Consider the following 27696-nt stretch of genomic DNA (forward strand, 5'->3'; position numbering starts at 1 on the left):
CTACCTTTTTTGAAGTTGCTATAAAATTGAGCTTATTAAAGATAGGTGAATAATGAAACCTATAGTATGAAAAAAAAGCTGTCTGCATCTATTGACTAAGATTTAAAAATTATGTGTAAGCACAAACAATTTTTATGCATATAACTGCATGTGAATTATGTTATCGTTTAATGTTATGCCAAATAAAGTTTTTTATTATTATTTATTATTTAAATGATCTAACCAACTCGCCTACCTTGCGTCCATCCAACGCGGTCCTCGCCGGTACATCATCTCCATTTAAGAAGTTTGCTATCCCATGCTATCAGTTCTACGACCTATATGGTATATCCTCTACCGCTTTAATTTATTAATCCTTTGGGCTACATTGCTGTTAACATTAGCAGTTTATACATCTATAGATATTATAAAACAAAGTCCCTTTTTCTGTCTGACTGTATGTTATCGATTTTCTCAAAATCTACTGAACGGATTTTTATGAAATTTGGTATGGAAAAGCTTTACGACCCTGGGAAGGTTATAGGCTACTATCTATCCCGGGAAAAAAAGCGGGACTTTTATCCCGGAAAACTTCTTCACGCGGGCGAAGCCGCGAGCAAAAGCTAGTTTAATATAATTAAAAAAAACTCATTACGTTGTAGAACAATTAACAGCATACCTACAATATTATTTTTTATTCTGGGATGACAAAATTGACTGCTCTGCACCTAATGGTAAGCGTAATGCTGTCCAGATAAAGTATGGAATGGCAACAGATGGCTATCGCATGCCATTTGACACAATCATGCTGGTCTGCCAAAATGCTTCTTTACGCTAAGGCGGAAGGCCCCAGGATTATAGGAAGGAGGAAACACGCGCTGACAAATTATTCCAATTCTATAAAGCTTGATGATGCGGCTAAGAAGAGTTGGCTAACTATGGGTTTGGGCCGAGATAGTTTCAACCATAAAGCTATGACTTCGCATGCTAACACGTGGTTCTGCTGAGTACTACAAACTAACCCGGACTTTTTAATTACTGTTTATTATGGTATTCCAATTTTAACAAATACTGACGTTGCATTAAATACCCATATTATGATGAATGTCTTGGAAGAGCTTTGTGCGAATACCGATCAATATTGTATCTTCTAAGCAATAAGCAAGTATTGTCATGTAACTGACTTGTCTTTTTGAGAATAAAAATTTCTTTAAACCCATTCCTTACTTCTTTGTCTACTAACCCTAAATAGTACTAGGCAAGCGTGGTCGTATTTCAGTTCTATGACAGTGGTTCTATACCTTTCAAGCAGTGCCAAGACGCAGTGTTTACCGTATCAGGTTAAAAATAAATAACGTGTAAATAAATCCGTAGATTGTAAAGTTGAAAATAAGTTAAATTTTAAGTAAACAGAATGCTTTATGAAACAAATAGTAATCATAACTTATAACGTAAAATTCTACCAAAAATAATCCTCTAGGCTAGTAATAAAACTTTCAACCTAAAACACAACCCAAGATGATACCCAACAATATTAATAAAAAAACTCCAACTAAATACATTTATTAACAGTCTTATTATATCTTCACTAACTAATCTACAAGGGGAACCATCTCTGCGCACCGTCCAACCTTATCACTTCACCGTTCAACATTGGGTTCTCTACTATACTTGTTACTAAATGTGCATACTCTTCTGGCTTGCCAAACCTCGACGGGAAGGGCGTCATCCGTTTTATAAAGTCTTTAATTTTATCTGGTAAATATGCTATTAAAGGTGTGTCGAAGATTCCTGGAACAATTAAGGTGATTAAATATTTCGTGTTAATTCTCTTTAATTACTGGTGGTAGGATATATTTTATATCCCGAATACCACCACCGTACCCCCGCTATAGTGGCCCACGTAGTACATATGTCGACTACCGAATTCTGGGATCAGAATGTGTGTATACGGTACCAAAAATCCCGCATAATTGTGTCGACTGTCGAGGGGTAATCATCTCTCGTCAGTCGACATTTTTTTGAACCTCACTCCATTCTAACCATCAGGTGCAGTGAGCTCACTTTGCGAGCCAGAATAAAAAAAAAACAATTCACGCCCTAATTGTGATGGCCGGTTTTAACTTTAAAACATAGATTTACGAGAGGGGTCTATACTTTACTATGAAGTCATAATTCCAAACAGTTTGTGAACTATTAGAGATGTAGTGAATATGCAGCCAATATAGTTGTCTTTTCTAACAAGAGATAATATGTGCAATGCACTTTGTATCTTTTACAGAATAGTCATTTTTATGCAGTTATTTTATATACCGTCTACACTATAACTATAATTTAGAGTTGAGTAGACAATAATAAACACACCTGGTGCTATAGTAACTACTCTGATCCCTTGAGGCGCTAAATCCCTTGCGATAGGTAACGTCATTCCAATAATGGCAGCAGTGGAGGCCGCATACGCCGCCTGGCCGATATCGCCCTCATACGCTATTGTGGATGCGGTGTTTATTATGACTCCTCTCTGGCCGTTACTGTCCGGATTATTTTTGCCAAGCATGCCTGCTGCTAGACGTATTGTGTTAAATGTGCCTATTGTGTTTACCTGTAAGCAATATATTAAAGGGTTTTTACCATGTAATTAGCACTAAATATTTTTTTATAGCTATGAATGACGAGACGATTTTGCCGTTCGCCTAATGGTAAACGATACAACAACTGGAAGTGACTGTTTATTTTGCATTTTATGTGTCATTTTTTATAATTGATACTGTATTTATCAGTGGTATGTTAGTTAGTTAGTTAGTTATGTGGTTTTATGTTACTGTAAAATTTAGTATATTTAGTTTATTGTATTATATATGCGTGTCATAAACAAGTTTCCGCTAGCCGTTTGGCCCATGTAGAATTAGGTTTGGCACACATAATAAAAAAAGGCAGTATTTTCTTCCTCTTCTTCTATAACAAATCAAAATTGATTTAGAGGCAGATAGTTACTTTGTTATTCATAATATAAGTAAGGCTATTATAGTAAATGAAATCGAAGCTGTTATTTGAGTTTAGACCATCAAATTAAGCTGACCTTTATAACATCAGCGAAGTCCTTCAAAATTGAAGGTTGGTCTTTATTAAAGTTGTATACTTGATGTACAATTGATTGTCCAGCACAATTGACCAGTATGTCCAGTTTACCAAACTTCTCTTTTGCTGTGTTGAGAGCTTTTTTTACATCATCTTCAGATGTTATCTGAAATGTAGGATTTTCATCTTTAGTTATTATATTAGAATTAAAACATGATTCTAAAGACCATAATTATAGTAGGATAAAAGTAAACTATATATAGTAGTCAACCTCTAACTTTTATCACGCTTATAGCATCTATGCAAAAAATCATTATGTTTCTGCAATGGAAGAAGAAATCAACAAATGAGTATGACTTTCTGCTTATAAGTATTCTAGACTTCCGCATTAAAATAATAGTTTCCGATATAGTAACTTACACTATTAAATATAAAAAATTAGAAACTAATGTTTTTCAGATGATATTCTCAATTTGAATGATAGTAAGCAAAGAAGTGACCTTTTTATTCTAACGATTTATGACTTATGACCTCTTAATTCACCTGCCCATTATTTTATAATTAAAATAAAAAAAAAATAAGCTTACACAACCAGGAGAGACAACAACAGATTTCCCTAATTGTTTGGCCAGTTCTTGTGCTCTTGTGGCTTGAATATCAAGTACGACGACACTCCCTCCATTTTTTACAAATCTTTCTACTGTTGCTCGGCCTAATCCTGAGGCTCCACCGGTTACCAAACTCACCATTCCCTGAGACAAATAATGTATAGGTTATACTCGAAAACTAGTGATAATTAAATGAAACACATACTTCCAATACTCTTATAATATTAATATACCTTTAACATTTTCGTGGTTAATTATGTTTTATGATTTAGGTCAGTTTTAATAAATATTTTCTGAAATTCAAATATAACCCCAAATAACAATTGCAACTGTCAAACGACACACGTTCCAATTCAGGTACTACTACTTTTGTAAAAAAAATTATATGCATGATATTAAAAAAATGCTTGATGATAATCAGTTACTCCCTATTAAAATTAGCAATTTGACCATATTTACAAAATTTGAGTTTTATAGAAATAGATATTTGTCTAGCTATACATTTTCTGTAGATATACAGTTAATATTTTAACTCGTGCGATAAAATTCGATTTTAGCACGTGTGCCTCAAAAATGCCGGTTTAATAACCAAGAAAAATATATTTATCTCGTTCTTACTCGCTTCAAATTGGTTCAATTTACGTCCGCGTTCGATCATTCAACTCTTCACCTAGTTCTTCTTTATTTAATCGCGTAGCCAAATAATGGCAGACGTTTTGTTGTGTTTGTTATGCGGCTGATTGTAAGATAAATTATACAGTTTTTACGTGAAAGTTGTGAAATATTGTGATTTGTATAGTCCTAGCCAGAATGGCTAAAGTGGAACAGCCGATATTTATCTTGCCTAAAAAGCGCAACGGAAAGAAGCAGAATAATATACCCGCTCACGTTGACCACATAATTACCGTGCAGGTATTTTGATTTAACTTTTATTAACTGATTATTATTACGCTTTTTGCAATATAAACGTTTCTTTATAATCCTCTTTAGTGTATTGCAATAATAAACCACAACGGACCTCTTCTAATTCACTTTTTCATTCAGCTTGCTTTATTTCTTTATTACGGAAAAAAATATTGAATATATAGAAAAAAACCGTCTTATCAATAGATCTGTTAGTTCCGCTATTTACAAACGATACTTTGGACACAAAACCTTTAATTAGGTCTTTAATTCGCCAGAAATAGATTTTTTTAAAATAAAACCAACATTTTACAAAGCCAGAACACCATGTATAAGAAACTGCTTTTTTAAACATTGGTACCTAGCTACTGGTTTCAAAGTAAAAGAACGAAAACCTAGCTCATATAAAAATATGTACTAAGCTTTAAAAAAATTTAAGTAGGGCAAGGTGGCTCGACAATAATAAAATATATTTTTATATACTAATGTTTTTTTTTTTACTGTTCCTAAAGGAAAAAACCTTGTATATACATTCCAGGCATTATCACAAATAGATCTTAAAGGCAAATAGAAGATAATAAAAAAAATCTCATTCACAGGGTGCAGGAGAAAACGAAGCTCCATCAAAGTATTTAAATGGACTTTCTCCAGTATCAGAAAACATGGCGAACGGCATAATTCACTCCACAATGGAGGGACTTAAATCTAACATGAAGATCAACCTGCCTATCATAAACGATGTGAATGATGAAGACATCAATGAAACAAATATTGATGATTCATATAAGAACTTGCAGAAGAATGGGTATCAAGTCCTCTCCACCAATACCAGCAGGGAGATTATAGACTTGTCTCCAATCTACGAAAATTCTTCGGATGCCTGCTCCAGTCATGGAGACTTGCGTGACAATGACAATGATCTCCAAAAAAGCTGCAAGATACTCAACAATGATCAAAATGAGAGTTCTTCTGCAACACCAAACAGCCTGTCTCAGACACAATCTGAAAACAGCTTCGAAATGGGCAATATGACTGATAGCCTCAAAAACAGTGCAAAAAGAAAAAAACGAGTCAACATTGTCCCTGGCATTCTCGAATCGGAGAATACTGATACAGAAGTTACAGCTCTGAGAATGGAATCTGAAGGTTCAATTTCTCCTGAATGCTCCCTGTCTGAATCCAGAGATGGTTACTTAACCATGACTGGTACAATTAAAAGAGGCAAGAAGAAAGGACAGAATGTTGATGTTAAGCTGAACATATCCAGAGAAGAGCTGGAGATCATCGAAGCTGCTATTGTAGCTGATGAATACAATAAGATGGATATTTCTAAATGCTCTCTGTATAACGGTCCTCATATATTTCTATTCAGTTTAATCTGTATACCATTTGTAGCATTAATTTCAGCAATTTACTCATTTTATATGGGTACCATAACTTGGTACAACATATTCACACATGTAACAGAAGATTTTAATTGTATTAAAAAGATCTTATTTGCACCGATAGTGATTCTATCGTATCCCTTTTTGATTGTGATTTTTACAATCGGCCTAGGGCTGTACGCTGGCATTGTCCAGCTTACATTCAGTGCTGCCAACTGGTGGAAGGATGTTTGTGATTTTGAGAAAGGTTTTTACGGATGGCTCTGCAATTTGCTGGGCATGTCCGAATGCAGTCCATATGAAGTTGTTGTCCTCATGGATGTGAAGGCTTAAATTTTTCGTCAATATACACTGCCGTAATTTTCATATCTAGTATTTAAGTATTCCGCTAATGGAAAGAGAGTTTATCGATGTGATTTAATGTATTTGAATGTAACGGGATGGGAACAAACTTTGGAGATGGTATTTTAAAAATAAGATGTATCTATGTAATGTTAAGATCTTCCTTTGCTCAAATTCTTCCAATATAACATTCCGTGAAGCGCAAATTTTTCTAGTCAGTGTAACTTGCAATACTTTGAAATTTATAGTTGATTATTTAACATTTGTAACATTTAATGGATTTTAGATTGTAATTTTTTTACATATCCTAAGTTAGTGTTACGTATCTTTAAGATATATTTATTCATAGGATAAGAGCTACTTGCAAATCATTGCTATCTTAAATTGCAATATTGCCAAAATGCATTTTATAAATGTTTATTTATAGCTTAAAAGAATTTATGGATGTATATCTAGTCATTATGATGTATGATATAAAAACAAACATTATTTGCTTAGCTAAATTTATTGATTTCTAAATATATCAGGAAAACAACAATAACATGTTCATCTATCAAGTATCATCGATGGCAAATGGAATCATTTCTTGTAATTTTGCAATCATTACGCATAATCAATGTTGTTTATGAAGACTGATGTATTCTAGTCACTATTGTGGATGTTTTCTACGTAATAAACATATTTTACAAAACACAAGTTGTTTCAGCTAAAACAATATCTACAATTGAAAATAAATATCTAACATTCAGCCTTGTCTCACGACGTGTCTTTCGGCGGACTTTGATCCGGTCGGGGAGATTTTTCTTTTAATTCAGCATCTATTCTTTCTTTTGCTCTTACTATTTTTGATTGTAAGTAGAATGAACCACCTTTCGCTTTGTCGTTGGCTGAAAAGAGGTGTTCGTACTGTTTCTGGATTTTTTCACTCTCTAATTTGTCTAGATTTAGTATTTGCATCGCTTCTTCTAAAGTAAGGCCTGTGGAAGCATTCGCAGCGGCTCTTCTGGCACCCTCAGGACCACCACCGGCCCTCTTCGCTGCTTCCTGCGACGCGGCTATTTCTTGCTTCAGGGCTCTAGCAAAGGCTCGTCCAACAACTTGAGCACCCAATACTATAATTTGAGCAATATATTTCGCCATTTTTCATTGCTAAAGGAGTCTCTAAAACTTAAACTTATTGACATTACGACATAACCATCACAACTGTCGAATTTTGCAAGGTTAGGATGCGTTCCATATTTTTAAAAGTAAATGCTATGAACGCTTCTTATGACAGACAGGAGTAGAACACTTGCTTCTAGAAATTTACGAAATATTCTAATATTTACATGTTAATTTTATTATTTTATATGTAATATACATCTTTTAAAATAACGCAGTCTTAATCATGACACATTTTTCATGTAGAAACCCTTGGCAAAAGATGCGTCAATCATTCACTATCATAAGTCAATAAAAAATGCACCGTATGTAACGGTAATAAAGTCCAACTTCAGCAGTTTTTGATAGAATCCGTTTCGCGCGTTTTTTTGACAATTCAAACTTAACCTCAATAAACCAGTTTGTTATTTTAGTAACCGTCGTGCTTTATTGTTATTCTTTGCATTTGCTTTGTTTTGTTGTGTTTATTTGTAGTATTAGTGCATTATTTCATAAAACATGGTGAGTTTCATTTCTAGGTGATCTATATGTCATGTAATATTCGTATCAATGAATTTTATTTATAGATTACACTGAGCCATAAGTTTCCGGATATTTCTTGGAAGTGCCATTATAATTCTGAACCCCTGGCGTACTGTGACCTTAGACGGGAAAGTCGACGAGTTCCTGAGTTTAATTCATAGTACTCCACTTGATAGCGGCGATAGCCTAGTTGGGTGTGGAACGGACTGCCAAACGAATGTCCGCAGGTTCAAATCCCAAGGGCACACACCTCTGACTTTTCTAAAAAATCATGTGTGTATTCTTTGTGAATTTATCGTTCGCTTTAACAAACCTGCACATCTGAGAAGTTCTCTATAGGAATTTCGAAGATGTGTGAAGTCTACCAATCCGCACTAGGCCAGCGTGGTGGACTAAGGCCTAAACCCTCTCAGTAGTAGAGGAGGCCCATGCTCAGCAGTGGGCAAGTATATAATACAGGGCTGATATTATTATTATTATTATTATTACTCCACTTGAAACACATTAAGTTTAATATACTCAGATATTCTGCAAAATACAAACATATCAATGCCTATACTAAAGTTTTAGCGGATCACACTTTAACGGTACCCATGACCGTTTACTACTCCAGTTAGTTGCATATAAACTCAATCCTTGATATCTTCTCTAAGTTTAATTTCACTGTGATCCCTTACCTCCCTAATTATCTATCACATAACATTATATAAAAATATTTACCCCACTCTACCCTAAAGAAAGTGACAGTCACAGCAAACAAAGTGTCCAAACAGTTAAATACTGATTTAAAATTTTATACTTGGATACTAGATAGTCTAAATTTACCTTACACTCCCAAACCAATAAAGAAAATGACCAAACAGTTAAATACTGATTTAAAAGTTTATACATGGATACTAGATAGTCTAAATTTATCCTACACTCACAAACCAATAAAGAAAGTAACCAACCAGTTAAATACTGATTTAAAAGTTTATACATGGATACTAGATAGTCTTTTTTACCCTACACTCATAAACTAATAAAGAAAATGACTAAACAGTTGCACACTGATTTAAAAGTTTATTCATGGTCGGCCTCAATTTACAGAGTTCCCCAATCCCCGACACACCAGACAGAGATGGCGCCAGGTCGCGTATGACGTCACCAGCGCGGGATTATGAAATGTTTGAAGATGAGAGCGCCATCCTTGGAGACAATCCTGCTGATGAGGAGGAGGATGATGGAGAGGAACTATTCAATGATAACATGGAGGCGTAAGTGCCCTAATATTTAATATTATCACTCAACTAACAAAACATCATACATCATTTTTTCTAGATAAAAGTTTTGTCTTGTAAATGTATTACGTATTACTACATACACCTGCAAACAAAAAAGCGGTCTACTGACCTTAATTGCTCCATCATCGTTTCAACACTGTCAATTCCAAAAGAAATGTTTTTCAAAGTTATCTGAAGAAATAAAGTAGCATTAAAGAATCATATTTGTATACCTCAAGGTAGACATTACATAAAATTAAATGAATATATTTATTGATTACATTAAAATGAAAAAGCCTTTATCATTCCATACAATATTGATACATATTGATCCATAACTTAAAACAAAATAAATAGCAACAAATATTAAGTCAGGCAAAAGAAGGTACAAAGTATTAATAATTTCTTACACTGTTTACAGAGACTACCGTCCAATGCCAGCGCTGGATCGCTACGACAATGAAGATCTGGACGATGATGAGTATGACCCCATGTCCATCCAGGACCGCATGGCTGCTGAGCAAGAGCTGCGCAGGCGCGATAGGGATGACGGCAGGATGAGAAGAGATGACAGAGATCTGTTGTATGGTAAGTTAGAATAGTTGTGACAATGTAAAGATAATAGAAAGCACGGGCGTAGCTACCGCCGTATCAGCCGTATCAATGATACGAGGCCCCCGAGGTTTGCGGCCCCTCTCGGCCCATACCTACATTAAAACTAAGCAGGCGCCCAAAAGTTCACATTGCCCTGAAGGGACCCCAAAAAAAAATTTGATATAGGACCCCTCTATGGCAAGCTATGCTACTGATAGGAAATTTGATTTGGCAAAGACAAATGTATTTATCTGTATGCAATGATAGCTTGGTCACTTTTGGTAATGGATTTAATTCAATTAACAATTAATATAGGCATTTCGATTTTATCAAAAAATTTAATGTTCAAAGTGTATAATTATCTTCCTTACATTAGAATATTTTAAAGTACCAATCCCAGCACAGCATTAACTGTTATAAATCTTTTTTATAGTATAAATTATATCGGTTTTTATTTTTATATAAATTGACCAAATAAATTCCATCCATCATCTACAGATGAATCAGATGACGAAAATGCAGATGCCCCGCGCGCTAAACGTCGTCGCGCGGCTGAGAAGGCTGCGATGGGCACAGAGGAACAAGTAGAGGAGGGGATTGAGAGTATTGAGAATCTTGAGGACACAAAAGGCTACACCACTAAGGAGTGGGTGTCCATGTTGGGGCCTAGGACTGAAATTGCTAATAGGTAATTGTTTTCTACTTGTGTTCAATGTATTAGAAATGGAATGAATGTTGATTAAGTACTTTTACGCTAGACACAAACTAATAGTAACATATAACTTTATTTACGTCTTCATTATTGAAGGAGGCAAAGTAGTACTGAAAGGTCACCCCAGCATCATATCAGCATCAAGTTACAAATTTTTATTATCTAACCTATGATATAAACTCATGCATTCAACAAATTATACAGCATAAATTGTCACAAGACCATTCACAATGCTATATTTTACTATACACATTTTTATAATGTACTACAACATAAATTACTCCATTGATTGTATTCATTCTCCCAGGTTCAAGAACTTCCTCCGCACATACACAAACAGTAAAGGTCAGTTTGTATACAAGGAGCGCATCCGTCGCATGTGCGAGCATAACCAGGCTTCATTCCACGTGGAGTTCGATGTGCTAGCGCGTCGGCAACAAGTCCTGGCGTACTTCCTGCCAGAAGCACCATTTCAGATGCTGCAAATATTTGATGAGGTTTGTAAATCTATAGTTATTTTTTTTAGTTTTAAAGGCAGATCGGCTGACATAAAACAACATGGTGCATCATGTTCTAAAGTAAACAGTTTAAGATTTCCGCTTTAAAGTGATATACATAGTAATAGCAGTCTTGAGACCAATGTGAGGCCTCGGGTGATTGTCCACTTTGCTCCCGAAAATCTGTTTCTGACAGTAAAATTCAGCATGATGTAAATAGGAACACAGGACTGTAAATTGAATATTGCCCTCTAAAGCCGCCTCTGATGCATAGTAATATTCAGTGTAATATAAATAAAATGCAGAAGTCAAAATTAACTATTCATATTTGTAAGCCACATCTAACAATAGGCTTCAGCTGTTTCATCTCTTTAGTAAGAACATGGAATATTTTAGTAATAAGGGTATTATATTTGCGAGCTAGAAATTCTAATTAACTTCTATATCTATTACTTTTAGGTGGCAAAAGACATAGTCCTCCAAATATTCCCAAGTTATGAGCGAGTCACATCAGAAATCCACGTCAGAATATCAGATCTACCGCTCATAGAAGAACTGAGAACCTTCCGCAAGCTGCATCTCAACCAGCTAGTAAGGACTGTAGGCGTCATCACATCGACGACCGGCGTGCTACCACAGCTCTCGGTCGTAAAGTACGATTGTAACCGCTGTGGTTACATTCTGGGACCGTTTGTGCAGAGTCAGAATTCTGAAGTGAAACCAGGATCTTGTCCCGAGTGTCAGAGCTCTGGGCCTTTTATGGTAAGTATGGATATATCGTAATAATAAAATTTGTGTAAAATGATAAAATTTATGATTTGTAATATGAGGGTTTTTATAAGCTGTAAAAAGGTAAAGCATATGTTGAATCTTTTGGATGATACGATAATATTCTTGAAATCATAATTTCTTTGAAATTTATTGTAAATATAATGAATCTAATACTCAACTGGTCAAGAAGATGTTAAATACTATAGCAAGGAGTATACAAATAGACTTGAAATTCACTATAACCGGCTGTAAAAAGCAGATAGATACATAGCTATAACAGTTGATTGCAGATAGTAAGTGAAAAAATTGTGAAGATTAAATTAAAATAATGGAATACAAAATGCAGCAATAATGGTTATAGACTGAAAATATTTATAAAATTTACCTCCACGATGCAATATCATAGATAGCATGGTGTATAGAAAACAAGTATTCATTTAGTAATGTTACTACCGTCGAGCCTGCGTGAGGGGCGTCTGACAGGTTATGGTGGGGTTACCGAGCCTTATGAGCTAACGTTGAGCCGCCCGGAAAGATGGTAAACATTGGGCTGAGTCCCTAACATTTTTTAAAAAATGACCTCATTACATTATTATTATTTCAACTTTCGCAGGTAAACATGGAACAAACAGTGTACCGCAACTATCAAAAAGTAACGATCCAGGAGTCGCCAGGGCGCATTCCTGCTGGACGGATCCCTCGCAGCAAGGACTGCATTCTGTTAGCGGATCTGTGTGACCGCTGCAAGCCTGGGGATGAAGTGGACCTCACCGGCATTTACACTAATAATTACGATGGGTCACTGAATACAGAACAGGTATATTTCTTTTCTTGTAAGTTATTACGTAAATCATTCAAGTATTTAAACCATATAAGAAAAATCATTTATATATTTGCATTAATAAATTAGAAGTTTTATGAACATCAAAAAATTTACTGATTTCACTTAAATTTTTTAAAATATTTATGACACAATTATAAAATAAACATTGGTGGTTACCCTTCCCACTCTAGTACCTTTTGTCCTTTAATCTCTGAAATATGAATATCAAACTGCTCCTGAAATAGTAAATATAAAAAAGAATGATTTTTAACGTCATGATCAATTTATTAATTTCAGGGCTTCCCAGTATTCGCAACAGTGATTATAGCAAACTACATAGTAGTGAAAGATTGCAAACACATTGTAGAATCGTTGACAGATGAAGATGTGGCAAACATTGTCAAACTGTCCAAAGATCCGAGAATAAGCGACAGGATAGTGCAAAGTATCGCGCCTTCTATTTATGCTCATGATTATATTAAGAGAGGATTGGCTTTGGCGTTGTTTGGAGGGGAACCGAAAAATCCAGGTAAATTAAGATACAGTAATCAAAAAACATGGGGGGGGGGAACTACGTATCAAATATCAGGACCTCGAGGTGGGAAATACTTTGTCCACATATTCTACTCAAATTAAAGACTCCTTTGTTGACTCATTTGGAAAAAATAACAAAATATTGATGAAGTATCTACATGGTGTTGCATTAAGAAGGTATCAAACTTAAGCTATGTGTGAGGCGAGTGATAAATAACTTATTTGTATTTTTTTTTCTTTATTAAAATCATATATAATTCTTTTGCCAACTGTTTATAAAGATATTATATTGTGGATATTTAACAGCTGATCTTAGGAATAAGGTGAGTATTTTAATACAAATTTATAAATGCTGTTACTACTAATTTTTGTCATTTTAAAGGATTACATATACAATTGTATCAATTTCTCCTGTGTGTGACGTAAATTACTAATCCTTATTTTGTAAACTTCTGTATAATATAGACTGCCTCGATGGCGTAGTTGAACTCCATGCGCAATACGGCATCTGAGGTCCTGGGTTCGAATCCCAGGTTGGGTTAAATGATATTTGGGTTTTTCTGCTCAGTATCAGCCCGGAGTCTGGAGATATGGCGATACGTTTCACATCATATCATGAGACAAAACTCACTTGACAAAAAGTGAGTGCCCTTGTTTAGGCCTCTGCATACCCGTTCGGGGATAAATGTGTGATGTGTGTTTGTTTACTTCCGTACATTATACCTTACGTTATGTATTATATGTGCACGCTATAAAATATAGAAGGAACCATTATAATACGTATCCTTATTCCAGGCGAGAAACACAAAATAAGAGGCGACATTAACGTTTTAATTTGCGGTGATCCCGGTACGGCCAAATCACAGTTCCTGAAATACACTGAAAAGGTACGTTTTATAAAACTTTATAAAAATAAGTTTTTTATATTGCTTTGAATGACGAGACGAGCTTGCTGTCCGCCTGATGGTAAGCGATACGACCGCCCATAAACAGCAGAAACACCATCCAATACAATTACAAAGTATTGTTTGGTATTCCACTGCGCTTGCCATCCTGAGACATGAGGTGTTGTCTCATTATGTCCAGTTACAGTGGCTACAGTTCAGTGTATAACATTATTTTGTATTGCAGATCGCGCCGCGGGCTATATTCACGACAGGGCAAGGCGCCAGCGCCGTTGGTCTAACAGCCTACGTACGGAAGAACCCCACCACACGGTAATTATAATTAATATAAATTTCAGTGTTAATAGGCGTGTGTGTGATGCGTATACGTCGAAAAATATCCCATTGTTAGCAAACATTTAAATTTAATAAAAAAAAATTACAACGATAATAAGTATAATTCTATTCACAATTAATTTTAAATAAATTTAACAATAACGCCAAAATATATCTTACACACTTATTTATTTAAATAGTTTTTTATATACAATCGACAAGAGTTTTGACCATGTACTGAACGCTGCGCATACTTGGCAAGGAGTGAAGAGAAACTGCGCGTACGTCTTCCCTCCGCGACTGAGTCGATGACGTCAGCAGTCAGACCAATGCACGATAGTACGATCGTGATGCGCTGGCCACGCCTTCTCTTCACTATTTTACGCTAATACCATATTATATAAACTTTCATGATTATAAGAGCCGAGTGACGGTCAAATCCATCCACTATTTGCAGACTTCAAGTCGGTCTTTGTACAGCAAATAATTGTAAGCAGATTTGTTTGACATTAAATTTTTTTCCAGTGATTGGACGTTGGAAGCTGGCGCGTTGGTGCTGGCCGATCGAGGAGTGTGTCTCATCGACGAGTTCGACAAGATGAACGACCAGGACCGCACGTCCATCCACGAGGCCATGGAGCAGCAGTCCATCTCCATATCCAAGGCTGGCATTGTCACGTCACTGCATGCAAGGTAATACTATCAGATGCCTTAGCGAGCCGGACAACTGCCCGAGGACTCGCACAATACCTTGGAAGACCTTTCTTTACGAACTTACCGATGAAACTGTTAAAATCGGGGAACAGTTTTTGATCTGCAAAAGGCATCAGTTCTTTTTTGCTTTCACTTGGGGCTTAACATCGTTTAGGGCCGCCACTGTGCACCGTTATTTTATTTCAGTTGAATGACAAGACGAACTTGTCTCTCGCCTGATAGTTAATGATACGACCGCTCATGAACAGTAGCAACATCATACAGAACTTTAAATTACAAAGTACTGCATGGCACTACTGTACTCTTCTTCTTGAGACATGAAATGCTGTAAAATATTCTTTGGCCCGCAGAAGGCCTCGGTTTTTTTTGCTTTCGGCCTGGAACCTCACATCGTTTAGGACCGCCAGTTAGTTGAACGACGAGACGAGCTTGTCTCTCACCCGATTTAACAGTGGTAACACCGTACAAAACTTTGAATTATCAAGTACTGCGCACATTACTGCGCTCACTTTAAGACAAAAGATGTTAAATCTCATAATGTGCAATGATTTCGTAGGTTTACGCGAAAGTTAGACGTTGAAATGGCTGCGTGTCTAGTCCGCCACGTGACCATGAAGGCCACAAAGTCTCCGAAACGTCGCAAGAAAATTATAATATAGAAAAACCCCATAAAATAAAAAAGAAACAGTTTCATTTCGTTCTCATAATGTAATTATGCTGGATAAAATGTCCTTAATATTTTTTATACGACTTCGGCAGAGACCCTACTGGCCTGATGGTAAGTGGAATGCGGTCCAATAGATTGTCGACTGACAAGAGATGATTACCCCTTGGCATTCGACATAATTATGCCGGCCTGTTAGAACCGGATATACACAAGACTCCAGAACTCGACACATTAATTTTATACTTTTTTCTTGTTCCATGGTGTAGTCTCTGATGTACAATAAAATGTAATAAATAAATAAATAAAATTTATTTGGAACTATCATTGAAACCGAGCAATGCACTTCCACTGCTACATAGTAGAAATAGACACTCCAGTTGTACCTTAACAGCTCCTCGCATACGATTAACCTGAATACTTGTTACAGATGCTCTATAATAGCGGCTGCTAACCCGATCGGCGGTCGGTACGACGCATCGCTTACGTTCAGTGAGAACGTGAACCTCTCGGAGCCGATCTTGTCTCGGTTCGACGTCCTGTGCGTCGTGAGGGACGAACCAGACCCCATGCAGGACGCACATCTCGCCAGGTTAGTTTTGAAATACTTTCTTTGAGGATCAATAGTAAATAGTGACATAGATATCGATATTTTTGGCGATTGAGTTAGGTTCTCTGCAGAACTGGTAAGTTACATAGTCAATATGGCCGATTCCTATAGATATTAATGCAACGGTTGGATCAATAGCAAAATTGTTTAATCAGAATAAATCAGTAAATGAATTTATTGGGAAGCAAGACGCAGATGTCTTCTATGACATGTCTGCTACGATAATGTATATATCTAAAAATGAACCCCTATTTCCCTTGGTCGTGCCATCACGCGTGAACGGCTGGACCGAGTTCACTTTTTTTTTTTTTTTTAGCTTTGTTATTGTCGGTAGAAGGAACTTATGAAAAAAAAAATTAAGGAAGTTGAGTGGAATGTTAGAAATTTTAAGAAAAGTTAATTTCATCGATTGACAAAATGCGCGCTGCAAATTCATAGTTAAGACGAGACAACGTCTGTCGGGTCAACTAGTGTTATCAGAAATAAAGACGAGTATGTGGTTTTATTAAAGCAATTTCAAAATTTCAGGTGTTAGTTGCCTTCTTTGTCATCATCTATACATATTATAAAACAAAGTCCCCTTTCTGTCTGTACGTGAACGATTTTATCGAAATCTACTGAACGGATTTTTATCAAATTTTGTATGGAGATAGTTAAAGACCATGGGAAGGTTATAGGCTACTTTCTATCCTGGGAAAATATATAGCAGGACTTTTATCCCAGAAAACTCCTTCACGCGATCGAAGCCGTGAGCAAAAGCTAGTTTAAGAATAAAGAAGAATAAGTGCTAGTTTGCTAGATACAACACAACTGAATTCTCTACCATATTTAATCTGAACAGGTTTGTAGTGAGCTCTCACATCAGACACCATCCGACACAGCGCGGCACAGTCCTGGAAGATTGTAATGCTCCAGATCCAGAGTTTATCCTGCCACAGGATCTCCTCAAAAAATACATAGTCTACGCCCGCGAGAATGTTCATCCTAAATTACAGGTAAAATACTATAATTTTTAGCATCCTCCGTTATGATAAGGTGGGGTCAGCGCAACAAACTTATCACATTTGCTGTAGAGAGGATTTAGGTTAGCATTCCGATCAGCTGTCTGTCTAATTAATAAGGGACATTTTTAAATACAATACAGACAATTAAGCAGGCCGACATAACTGTGGCGACCGTCCAATGTTTATCTTTTGCCGGTCGATATGTTTTTGAGCATGTCTTGATTTACCATCAGATGCAGTGAGGCCAGTTTACGGTGCCTTCGATAAAAAAAAGATATTTCAAAACTCTTCCTACCTTTTTAAATCAGTTTTCTAAAGGATCTTTTAAACTGTCTATAACAATGTTATCATGTACTATCAGTATAATTATGCCACAAAATAAAAATAAAACGTCACATCCCCATTTGTAAATAATTTTCTAATTCTAAATATATTTGCAGAACATGGATCAAGACAAAGTGGCCAAAATGTACAGTCAACTGCGGCAAGAATCGTTAGCCACTGGCAGCTTACCTATCACCGTCAGGCATATTGAATCTGGTGAGATTAACCCACTTAATTATTTAATAATTAAAATAATAAGATAAGAAGTTAATAAGAAGTCTACCATTTCTTCTGGTTCTCCTGATTTTGTTCTGGGTAAATATTTCATTGTGTTAAATACGGTGCAAACACCTATTGTGTTATTAAGCGTGCAACGCTATTATAGCGACACAGTGAACACCCCTAACCTTTAAAAAACTATAAGAATGCGGGTGCGCGTACCTAGTGTTATAATTAGCGCAACACCAGTCCGCAAATTACATAATATGTTTTGCCTAGATGTACAAACACATTGGTCATGTTAGCTGATTACTCGTAGCGCTTAATTTCACACGCGACGTGTGCAGTCAGTATTTCATTTACGCCGCAGTCAACGCGTTAATATATTCCCAATATAACAAAATATGTATGTTATAATAAGACATGTAAGCGGCGATAGCCTAGTTTTGTGTGGAAAGGACTGCCAAGACGAATGTCGGCAGGTTCAAATCCCAAAGCCACTGAGTTTTCTAAAATCATGTGTGAGGTGTAGTAGTATTAATATTATTATACATATATAAAATGTATGGTATATAAATATAAACACATTGTAATCCAAGGAGAGTAATAAATGATATTTCAACCAGAACAGTTGTCTTCATCTCCCCACATGGCGACCCTTGCCATATTTGGGACGCGTCGCGCCGGTACTGTCTCAGTGTAATATTACGTCTCTACAGTAAATAAATTGAACTTTGATCCAAGATGACTCCTTCAAAACACGGCGAAGTGTTCACGCAAGTTGGTAAAATCAAAGGCTAAAATAAAAAATACCTATTTAAAAATCCGAAGATGTGTCAATCAAAAGTGGACAAGGAAACGGTTTTCTTAAATCAGAATGCTGCTGGATCAAATAATGCCAAAATTGAAGAATTGAAGCTGCATATGTCTAGTATTAGTATTTTGCTCGTGGTTATATGTATCCTACTGGGTCTCGGAGCTATCTATTTAATGTGGAAGCAATATAAGAAATGTCACCATGCCTGGATCAATGACCAGATTACGCAAAATAATTTTCGTCGATCATTTAGCCGCGCTAGAGCCAATCGGGAAGAAGACAACGGCGTGCGTGATCCAATGAAATAGCAGAAGAGTCTTTTGTGTGCGTGAATGTGTTTGTGATACCCATCAAATAAAGTGAAATGTGAAAATCAATAGTGCAGTAACTCAAATATTTTATACATATTATTGACGGAAACAAATGTAATTTAAGGACATTAGAATTATACGTAAGTTATAATTTACTAAATTGAATAATGTAACATAAGACTCACGGCCCCTACTAAGGTAACAAACAATCAGAATTTGGTTTGTATAATATCATATCACCATATCATTTTATGAAAGGTTATGGAAGATGAATTACTTGAGAGTTTAGATGAGCTTAAGTTAATAAGAAAATATTTAATTAAGAAAGGAAAATCAAGATTTAAAGGTAATGTTATTAAGAATAAATTATCAGAAACGGAAAGTTTATATAAAAAGTGTACGGAATTAATTCAATTATTATTGTCGAAGAAAGGAATAAAAACTGAATTTTTGTAAATCGTTAGCTTTATTAGAAAGTGAGATAAAATTGAACTATCAAAAAATTGTTAATTTATGTGCGGAAGGCAAATCAGATAGCGGTAGTGATAGCGAATTTTGTAAAACGAGTTTATATCAAGAAACAATTATGGATTTTGATTTTAAGACCGCATGTAACTTGATTCCGATCATGAACGGTAAGGAAAATAACACCAAAAATATTATAGACACTGTAGAATTGTATGCAGAAACGTTGTCAGAACCAGGGAGAAAGATGCTCATAAAATTTGTTTTAAAAAGTAGACTAACTGAAAATGCGAAACTGCGTATGTCCAATGACTATTCATCTACGGATGAGCTTGTCAAAGATTTACGTAATATTCTGTTAAGTAAAAAAGTCATTTACTGCAATACAATCACGACTGCAAAACGCAAAACAAGGCTGGCGTTCAATTGACCAGTATGGTACAGAGTTAGAAAAATTATTCACTAATTTGACAATATCGCAGGCTGATGGTAATTCTCAAAATTATACTGTTTTAAAACCGATTAATGAAAAATTGGCTATTAAACGATTTGCAGATGGATTAAATGATTCCCGGCTTAGCACAATTATCGCAGCACGTAACTACAACAGTTTGACAGATGCAATTCAGGCTGCAAAAGACGAGGAGTTGACGGCGGCATCTACTTCAAACGGTGAAAATATAATGCAATTTCAGCGTCGCAGTGGAGGTAAGTTTCAACCTAATATTTACCCTTATCATCAACCATCATACAATCAACAGTCTCGCGGACATCGGAAATATCCTCATCACCCAACTTCAAATAATTACAGAAGAGGTAATTATAATAATTATACAAATAATTTTGGTAGAGGTAGAGGAAATTTCAACAGTAATCGTGGTAGATCATTCTATAATTCTCGCGGTAACTCTCGGGGTTCATATAATAAAATAGATCGAGAGCGAACTAACCAACCAAACGAGAATCGATCGAGATATAAAACTCATGGTAGTGGTAATCAGCATCGCATGTTTTATACCGAACAGATAGATCAGAATGAACCTTTGAAATCCGATAACGATGAAATAAAGTTTTTTCGATCTTAAACGTAATATTTTAGCATTAACTGGTAACGCGAAATTTTTAACTTTATATGTTGGCAAAAGGAAATATTTTTGGTTAGTAGACACCGGAGCATCAATAAGTGTGATAAAGAGAGATGCATTACCTAGCAACAGTATCATAAATAAAGATGAGACAACCATAAACGGTATTGGGGGTCAAATTCAATCGATTGGGTTTAGTCATCTTAGCTTGAATCATCATAGTGACAAACACTGTGTCGAATTTGATACCAAGCTTTATATTTTCAATAACATACCATTAAAGGCGGATGGAATATTGGGTTTAGATTTTCTGTGTCGTTATGCGGCTAGTATCAACTTAAAGAATAACATTGTTACTTTGTTTAAATACGGAATAGAATATATGTTAAAACTTCATGACGAAATTGATTATTCTAATGAAACATTACGTATTCCAGCGCGCAGTGAATCCATTCACTATTTGTTTTCAGATACTGATTTTAAAGATGATTGTATTATTAATAATAAAGTACTGGCAGAAAATGTTTTTCTTGCGGGGTGTATAGCTAGAATAAAAAATAATAGGATTCCAGTAAAAATTTTGAATACCAATGAACATGATGTTATAATACCAATGTTTCAACCGGAAATACATTCACTTCAAGATTATGATTTATGCAATTTTAAATGTATAGATAATAACTTAGAGCGAGTAACAAAGTTATTAGATATTTTGAAATTAGATCATCTTAATGTAGAGGAACGAGAATCCATTCAACAATTATGTGCTAAATATCCGGATGTTTTCTTTTTACCCGGAGACAAATTAACAACTACGAATATTTATGAACAATCAATAACTATCAAACCAAATACTGGTCCTGTTTATGTTAAGCAGTATCGATTGCCTCATTCTCTAAAAGATGAAATAAATAGACAAATACAAGATATGATTAATAATGACATAATAGAGGAAGCAAGAAGCGAATGGTCTAGTCCTATATTGTTGGTTCCCAAGAAAACTGAGGGAAATAAAAAAATGGCGGCTAGTAGTAGACTACCGAAAACTTAATGATTGCATTATAGACGATAAATTCCCTTTACCAAATATTAATGAAATTTTAGATTCACTTTGTGGCTCTATCTATTTCTCACATTTAGATCTTGATCAAGGCTATTATCAAGTAGCTTTAGATAAAAAGAGTAGAGAATACACTGCGTTCACTACGAACACTGGGCAATACCATATGAAGAGATTACCTATGGGACTTAAAACAAGTCCAAGCGCTTTTAGTAGAGTCATGTCAGTAGCTATGTCTGGATTAACATATGACAGATGTTTTATATATTTAGATGATTTGATTGTTTTTGGAAGAAATTTAGATAACCATAACAAAAATTTAATGGATGTTTTACAAAGACTGAGAAAAGTTAATTTGAAATTGAATCCACAAAAATGTATATTTTTGAAAAAAGAAATCCTTTACTTAGGACATTTAGTAACAGAAAATGGTGTTTTGCCCGACCCAGCAAAAGTTGAAATATTACAGAAATATCCAGTACCGACTAGTACAGATGAAGTTAAAAGATTTGTAGCGTTCTGTAATTACTACAGAAAGTTTATTAAAAATTTTGCAAGTATAACTTATCCTTTAAATAAATTAACTAGAAAATATGAACCGTTTATATGGACTGACAAATGTCAAAGTGCATTTGAAACCTTGAAACATGCTTTAACAACTCCACCAGTCTTAGAATTTCCAGACTTTTCGGAGAATAATGAATTTATTATTCAAACAGATGCATCAGGTACGGCCATTGGAGCAGTTCTGAGCAATAAAAATATGAAACCAGTAGCATATGCAAGTAGACCACTTAATAAATCTGAACTGAACTATCCAACTATCTAGAAAGAATTAGTGGCTATTGTATGGGCTGTCAAATATTTCAGGCCTTATGTGTATGGCAAATCATTCACAATAATGACCGACCACAGGCCTTTAATATATTTATTTTCAATGAAAGATCCCTCTAGTAGACTTTTAAAATTTAGATTGACATTAGAAGAATATAATTTTAAAATTGTGTATGTGAAAGGAAAAGAAAATAGTGTAGCAGACGCATTATCCAGAATTGATATTACTGTAGATACTTTAAAGGAAATGAATAAAGAAATAATGTTAGTTACGACTAGAGCACAGAAAAAACAACTAGATAAAAATTTAAATACACGTATTTTTAGTAATTCGGATAAACAGTGGCCTGATCAACCACGTGTAGTTGAAATACTAAAAATACCAAATGATTCTGTAGAAATGACTTTTATAGGTAATGAAGAATTAAATCAATTAAAAATACAGAATAACGTAGATGAAGAAAAGGAATGTTTTGTTTATAGTCATCATAGGAAAATATTATATATTAACCTTAACTTTAGGGCACAATTTTCGCGAGCCGAATTTGTAACTAAGTTAGCAAAGTTTTGTAGACATATAAATATAAATGAACTATGCATAGTAAAAACTAAAAATTGTGAGAGTTTTATTAAAGATATATTAAGAGAAATAAAAGATAACAAGGATTGGACAGGTCCACGAATTTATGTATTAAGAGGAGTTAGAAGAATAAATGATGAAGCAGAAAAGAAGTATATTTTACATGATTTTCATCTGTTACCCACTGCAGGTCATGCAGGTGTACGCAGGATGACTAATAATATTAAAAGAAAATTTTACTGGCCAGGCTTAGATAAAGATGTTAAAGACTTTGTAAGTAAATGCGTTAAATGTCAAAAAATGAAGCATTGTAGATATGTCAAGGCGCCCATGGAGATAACTACAACAGGGGCCTTATTCTCTATCGCGCACGTTATTTTGACAATGTGTAACAAGCACGTAACACAACGCGTCAAGTTTAGGACGATAGAATTTTGGCTTACAGAATACCATTCCACGCACATTTCTCGAAGATAACATGACACGGCCGCGTTACGCGTTTACACTATCATACAGAATAAGGGCCCAGCTTCTTATGCTTTTGAAAAGATCTTTCTTGACATCGTAGGTCCTTTAGAAAGAGATGTAGACGAAAATATTTATATTTTAACACTACAATGTGAGCTTACTAAATTTGTAGAAGCTTATCCATTAAAAAATAAGGATACGGTAAGTGTAGCACATGCTTTAGTTCATAATTTTATTTTAAGATTTGGGATACCAAACGCGATAGCGACTGACCGTGGTACAGAGTTCGTCTCTTCAGTAATGGACCAGGTATGTAAATTATTAGGAATAAACAAAATTACATCCACAGCATATCACCATCAATCTATCGGTGCGCTTGAAAATTCACATAATAGTTTGAATACATTTTTGCGCATACAGTGTGATGGACAGAAAGACACATGGAGTCAGTGGATACAATACTGGTGTTATAGTTTTAACAATACTGTTCATACGGAAACAAAGTACACACCCTTTGAATTGGTATTTGGCAGAGCTAGTGTAATACCATGTAGAGTAAGTCATCATATAGAACCGCTATATAATCCAGATAGTTATCCTTTAGACCTTAAGTATAGGTTACAAGTAGCACATCAAGATGCTCGTAATAATTTAATTTTAAGTAAACAAATGCGTAAACGTTCATATGATAAATATCTTAATGATGTAAAATACAATAGTGGTCAATTAATATTGGTTAAAAATGAAACAGCCAATAAATTTGAAAGTCAATGGAAAGGCCCATTTGTCGTATTAAAAGATTTAGGTGTTAATGTTAAAATTATAAAAAATAATAAATGTGATGTAATTCATAAAAATAGAACAAAACCGTTTATAACTTAAATTGTATTAATTATATTATAACGATTAAATTTAATATAGCATATAAATATATAAAAAAAAAATGTAAAAAAAAAAAAAAAAAAATCATATAATATTTTTTTTTTTTTTTTCACCCCTGAGGTGAGGTGTAGTAGTATTAATATTATTATACATATATAAAATGTATGGTATATAAATATAAACACATTGTAATCCAAGGAGAGTAATAAATGATATTTCAACCAGAACAGTTGTCTTCATCTCCCCACATGTGTGTATTCTTTGTGAATTTATCGTTCGCTTTAACGGTGAGGAAAAACATCGTGAGGAAACCTGCACATCTGAGAAGTTCTCTGTAGGAATTTCGAAGGTGTGTGAAGTCTACCAATCCGCACTAGGCCAGCGTGGTGGACTAAAACCTAATCCCTCTCAGTAGTAGAGGAGGCCCGTGCTCAGCAGTGGGACAGTATATAATCCAGGGCTGATATTATTATTATTAATAAGGCATTACTATGACCCCTGGTACTAACGCGTGTGTTGCGGTGCAGTGATCCGCATGAGCGAGGCGCACGCGCGCATGCACCTGCGCGCGCAGGTGTCGGAGGAGGACGTCAACGTCGCCATCCGCACCATGCTCGAGAGCTTCGTCGACACGCAGAAGTACAGCGTCATGCGCGCCATGAGACAGGTAACTACTGCACTGTGGACGGTAACTTACACTACAATATGTCATTAGGAGAATCAGTTACTAGACATGTTCTTTGTCATAGTCTCATTAGAAATTTAGGTTAAATTTAAATAACTTATTAGTCTTATGGCTAAATTGTTGTCAAAATTATGTATTGCATAGTCGGTATATCATAGAAAACCAAATAGCAGCAACATCCTGTAACACATTGTTACTAAAACGAAAATACTTTTTTTATGGTGACAAATTTATTTACAGTATGGACAGTGTAAACAAGCCGATTAGATTAGTACCGCTATTTCAGCCAAAACCAATGTAACGATCCGCTGATAAATATAAATATTTTTCTTCACAGACATTCCAAAAATACCTTTCATACAAGAAGGACCACAGCGAACTCCTATACTACATTCTCCGACAACTCACAATGGACCAACTGGCCTACATGCGTGGCCTACACAATCATTCACAATCCACCATCGAAATATCAGAGAGAGACCTCATCGAGCGAGCAAGACAGATTAACATAACAGACTTGAAACCATTCTACGACAGCCGAATATTCAAAATGAACAACTTCAGCTATGATCAGAAGAGGAAAGTCATTGTTCACTTGATGCCTGAAACTCCAAGTAGTTCTTAAGGATTTGTAATGGCAATTATTCTGTCAAGCAAATTAATGCATGTAGTACTAAGATTGTGTTATGCGGATTTTTATTCGACACGCAATTTTTTATTGTTTAAAATATAGATACGTAGCTGTTGATAAGTAAACCCAGAACATATCCATTTAAAAAAGAAACAGGAGAATTCAAATTGTCATAAGTTTTAATACAGTTCAAAATGAATTTTCTATAATAATAATATTCTAGGAATCGCTTTTTCCCCGTAGCTCCGCCCACCTAAATGTTTTCCCAGAATAGAAATCAATACACTTAAAATATACCTTGTTATTCAGCGACAGCGAATCTTGCCATTACAGAAATAATAGTTCATGTTTTCAATTATAACTAACATACCCACTTAAGTCTATCCTTTCATATTATTGTGAATTACAAATTGCTAGTTGAGGGCTATTCCGTCTACCAGGGTATATCCGTCTTTTTGCAATTACGGGCGTTGTAAGCGACGATAGCCTAGTTGGGTGTGGAACGGACTGCCGAGGCGAATGTCCGCAGGTTCAAATCCCAAGGGCACACACCTCTGACTTTTCTAAAGAATCATGTGTGTATTCTTTGTGAATTTATCGTTCGCTTTAACGGTGAAGGAAAACATCGTGAGGAAACCTGCACATCTGAGAAGTTCTCTATAGGAATTTCGAAGGTGTGTGAAGTCTACCAATCCGCACTAGGCCAGCGTGGTGGACTAAGGCCTAATCCCTCTCAGTACTAGAGGAGGCCCGTGCTCAGCAGTGGGCAAGTATATAATACAGGGCTGATATTATTAATTGCAGAGCTTCTTTCATAATAATATAGGTCAGAGTAAAAAAATCCCTAATTACATATACAACTAAAAAACTTCCGAGTAGAACGCCCGTAATTGCAAAGGCGGACATCGCCCATAGACGGAATAAGGCCACCCGACTAGATATCAGTATTGCCAAATATTATACGTATTTCTATTGGCAGTAATTTTAGGTTATAACACAAATGCCAAATAAATATTTATAAATATCGCATCCATCAATCGTAATTTGCCCTACATTATATTAACTTAGTGTAAAATTTTAAAGATTTTCGACTTAACAAAACCCAAAGAAATAATTGCGTTATTGCGTATTTACATTTAGTGCACTAAGAAACTCGCGACCGCATCGATCTGTTTTTGTAAAACGTGGAGAACCATGAAAGCAGTTGAAATCAACAAAACAAAAGCCATTTATGATATCCCAATAATTGAATCCTTTTAACTAAGTATAGATTAAACACCCACCTATTTTCTAGACTTATTTTAATATTTTTAAGATTTAAAATCATTATGTTACAAATTTTACCAATCTGTTTTATCCTAACTAATAATAAACTGTATGCTAAATATAGATCAACATCACTTCAATATACACCTTTCAGTTAGGTATTAATTTGAGTTAAATGCAACTAGAATTTTCTAGAATCCACCCCTGCTTGCGGGCAATTCCGCCCACGTACGCATCCGTTCCGAACGATGTAAAGGTTAAAGAGCAATGCTATGACGTCACAACTACGTCGATAACATTTGCACGTAGGATGGACCTTTACAGTCAAAAATACATCACATCTTCAATTTTAAATGAGTCTTGATATGGAATCCTATGAAAATATAACCTATTTTATATTTAGATTTTAAGTTCATTCATTGAAACATTGTAAGAAATCATATCGTATAAAGTGCAGCAGGAAATGAGACTGTCTAGCAAAACTCCAAATGAAAAGAATTTCAGTTGAAATTGAGTATAAATGTAATATTTAAATTGACAATCACAATAATGCTAATGCCTTGTAAACAGTACAAATGTAAGATTTTATTTCAATTTTTACTATTTCATAAATAAAACCATGTAATCTATATAATCATAAATAAATGAGGAAATAAACACTAATCGTTTCATTTTAAATAAAAAGC

At 35.1% G+C, this 27696-nt stretch overlaps 4 protein-coding genes across 4 annotated transcripts; 2 read left to right on the forward strand and 2 right to left on the reverse strand.

Moving 5' to 3' along the window:
* Positions 1-1526: 1526 nt before the first annotated feature.
* Positions 1527-4022, reverse strand: LOC115440509 (3-hydroxyacyl-CoA dehydrogenase type-2). Its single transcript, XM_030164850.2, has 5 exons — positions 3899-4022; positions 3645-3809; positions 3059-3223; positions 2344-2581; positions 1527-1770 (listed from the first exon to the last, which is right to left on the reverse strand). The coding sequence occupies exons 1-5, from the start codon at positions 3905-3907 to the stop codon at positions 1577-1579; spliced, it is 771 nt and encodes a 256-aa protein (XP_030020710.1). The 5' UTR covers positions 3908-4022; the 3' UTR covers positions 1527-1576.
* Positions 4023-4326: 304 nt separating this feature from the next.
* On the forward strand, positions 4327-6986 carry LOC115440510 (transmembrane protein 169). The gene is made up of 2 exons (XM_030164851.2): positions 4327-4577; positions 5168-6986. Exons 1-2 carry the CDS (start codon positions 4476-4478, stop codon positions 6284-6286), a joined length of 1221 nt encoding a protein of 406 aa, XP_030020711.1. The 5' UTR covers positions 4327-4475; the 3' UTR covers positions 6287-6986.
* LOC115440511 (mitochondrial import inner membrane translocase subunit Tim16) lies at positions 6782-7515 on the reverse strand. The gene has a single exon (XM_030164852.2). It carries the CDS (start codon positions 7433-7435, stop codon positions 7052-7054), a length of 384 nt encoding a protein of 127 aa, XP_030020712.1. The 5' UTR covers positions 7436-7515; the 3' UTR covers positions 6782-7051.
* A 316-nt stretch (positions 7516-7831) lies between these two features.
* LOC115440514 (DNA replication licensing factor Mcm2) lies at positions 7832-26769 on the forward strand. Its single transcript, XM_030164854.2, has 16 exons — positions 7832-7957; positions 9068-9234; positions 9662-9828; positions 10333-10522; positions 10854-11043; positions 11503-11805; positions 12428-12631; positions 12935-13166; positions 13967-14058; positions 14303-14388; positions 14917-15084; positions 16200-16361; positions 17221-17374; positions 17824-17923; positions 24956-25095; positions 25451-26769. Exons 1-16 carry the CDS (start codon positions 7955-7957, stop codon positions 25736-25738), a joined length of 2646 nt encoding a protein of 881 aa, XP_030020714.1. The 5' UTR covers positions 7832-7954; the 3' UTR covers positions 25739-26769.
* Positions 26770-27696: the final 927 nt, after the last annotated feature.

The sequence above is a fragment of the Manduca sexta genome, chromosome 6, assembly GCF_014839805.1.
Source record: "Manduca sexta isolate Smith_Timp_Sample1 chromosome 6, JHU_Msex_v1.0, whole genome shotgun sequence".
Classification (NCBI taxonomy): domain Eukaryota; kingdom Metazoa; phylum Arthropoda; class Insecta; order Lepidoptera; family Sphingidae; genus Manduca; species Manduca sexta.

Bases quoted from the DNA above. Each gene is read 5' to 3' on its own strand.
- LOC115440509 (XM_030164850.2), bottom strand. The intron at 2,582-3,058 runs GTCAGCTTAATT...TATTGCTTACAG, and splicing joins ACTTCGCTGATGTTATAAAG to GTAAACACAATAGGCACATT. The intron at 1,771-2,343 runs GTGTGTTTATTA...TAATTGTTCCAG, and splicing joins AGTAGTTACTATAGCACCAG to GAATCTTCGACACACCTTTA.
- LOC115440510 (XM_030164851.2), top strand. From the start codon at position 4,476: ATGGCTAAAGTGGAACAGCCGATATTTATCTTGCCTAAAAAGCGCAAC. The intron at 4,578-5,167 runs GTATTTTGATTT...TCTCATTCACAG, and splicing joins ACCACATAATTACCGTGCAG to GGTGCAGGAGAAAACGAAGC.
- LOC115440511 (XM_030164852.2), bottom strand. From the start codon at position 7,435: ATGGCGAAATATATTGCTCAAATTATAGTATTGGGTGCTCAAGTTGTT.
- LOC115440514 (XM_030164854.2), top strand. The intron at 10,523-10,853 runs GTAATTGTTTTC...TCATTCTCCCAG, and splicing joins AGGACTGAAATTGCTAATAG to GTTCAAGAACTTCCTCCGCA. The intron at 17,375-17,823 runs GTAAAATACTAT...ATATATTTGCAG, and splicing joins ATGTTCATCCTAAATTACAG to AACATGGATCAAGACAAAGT.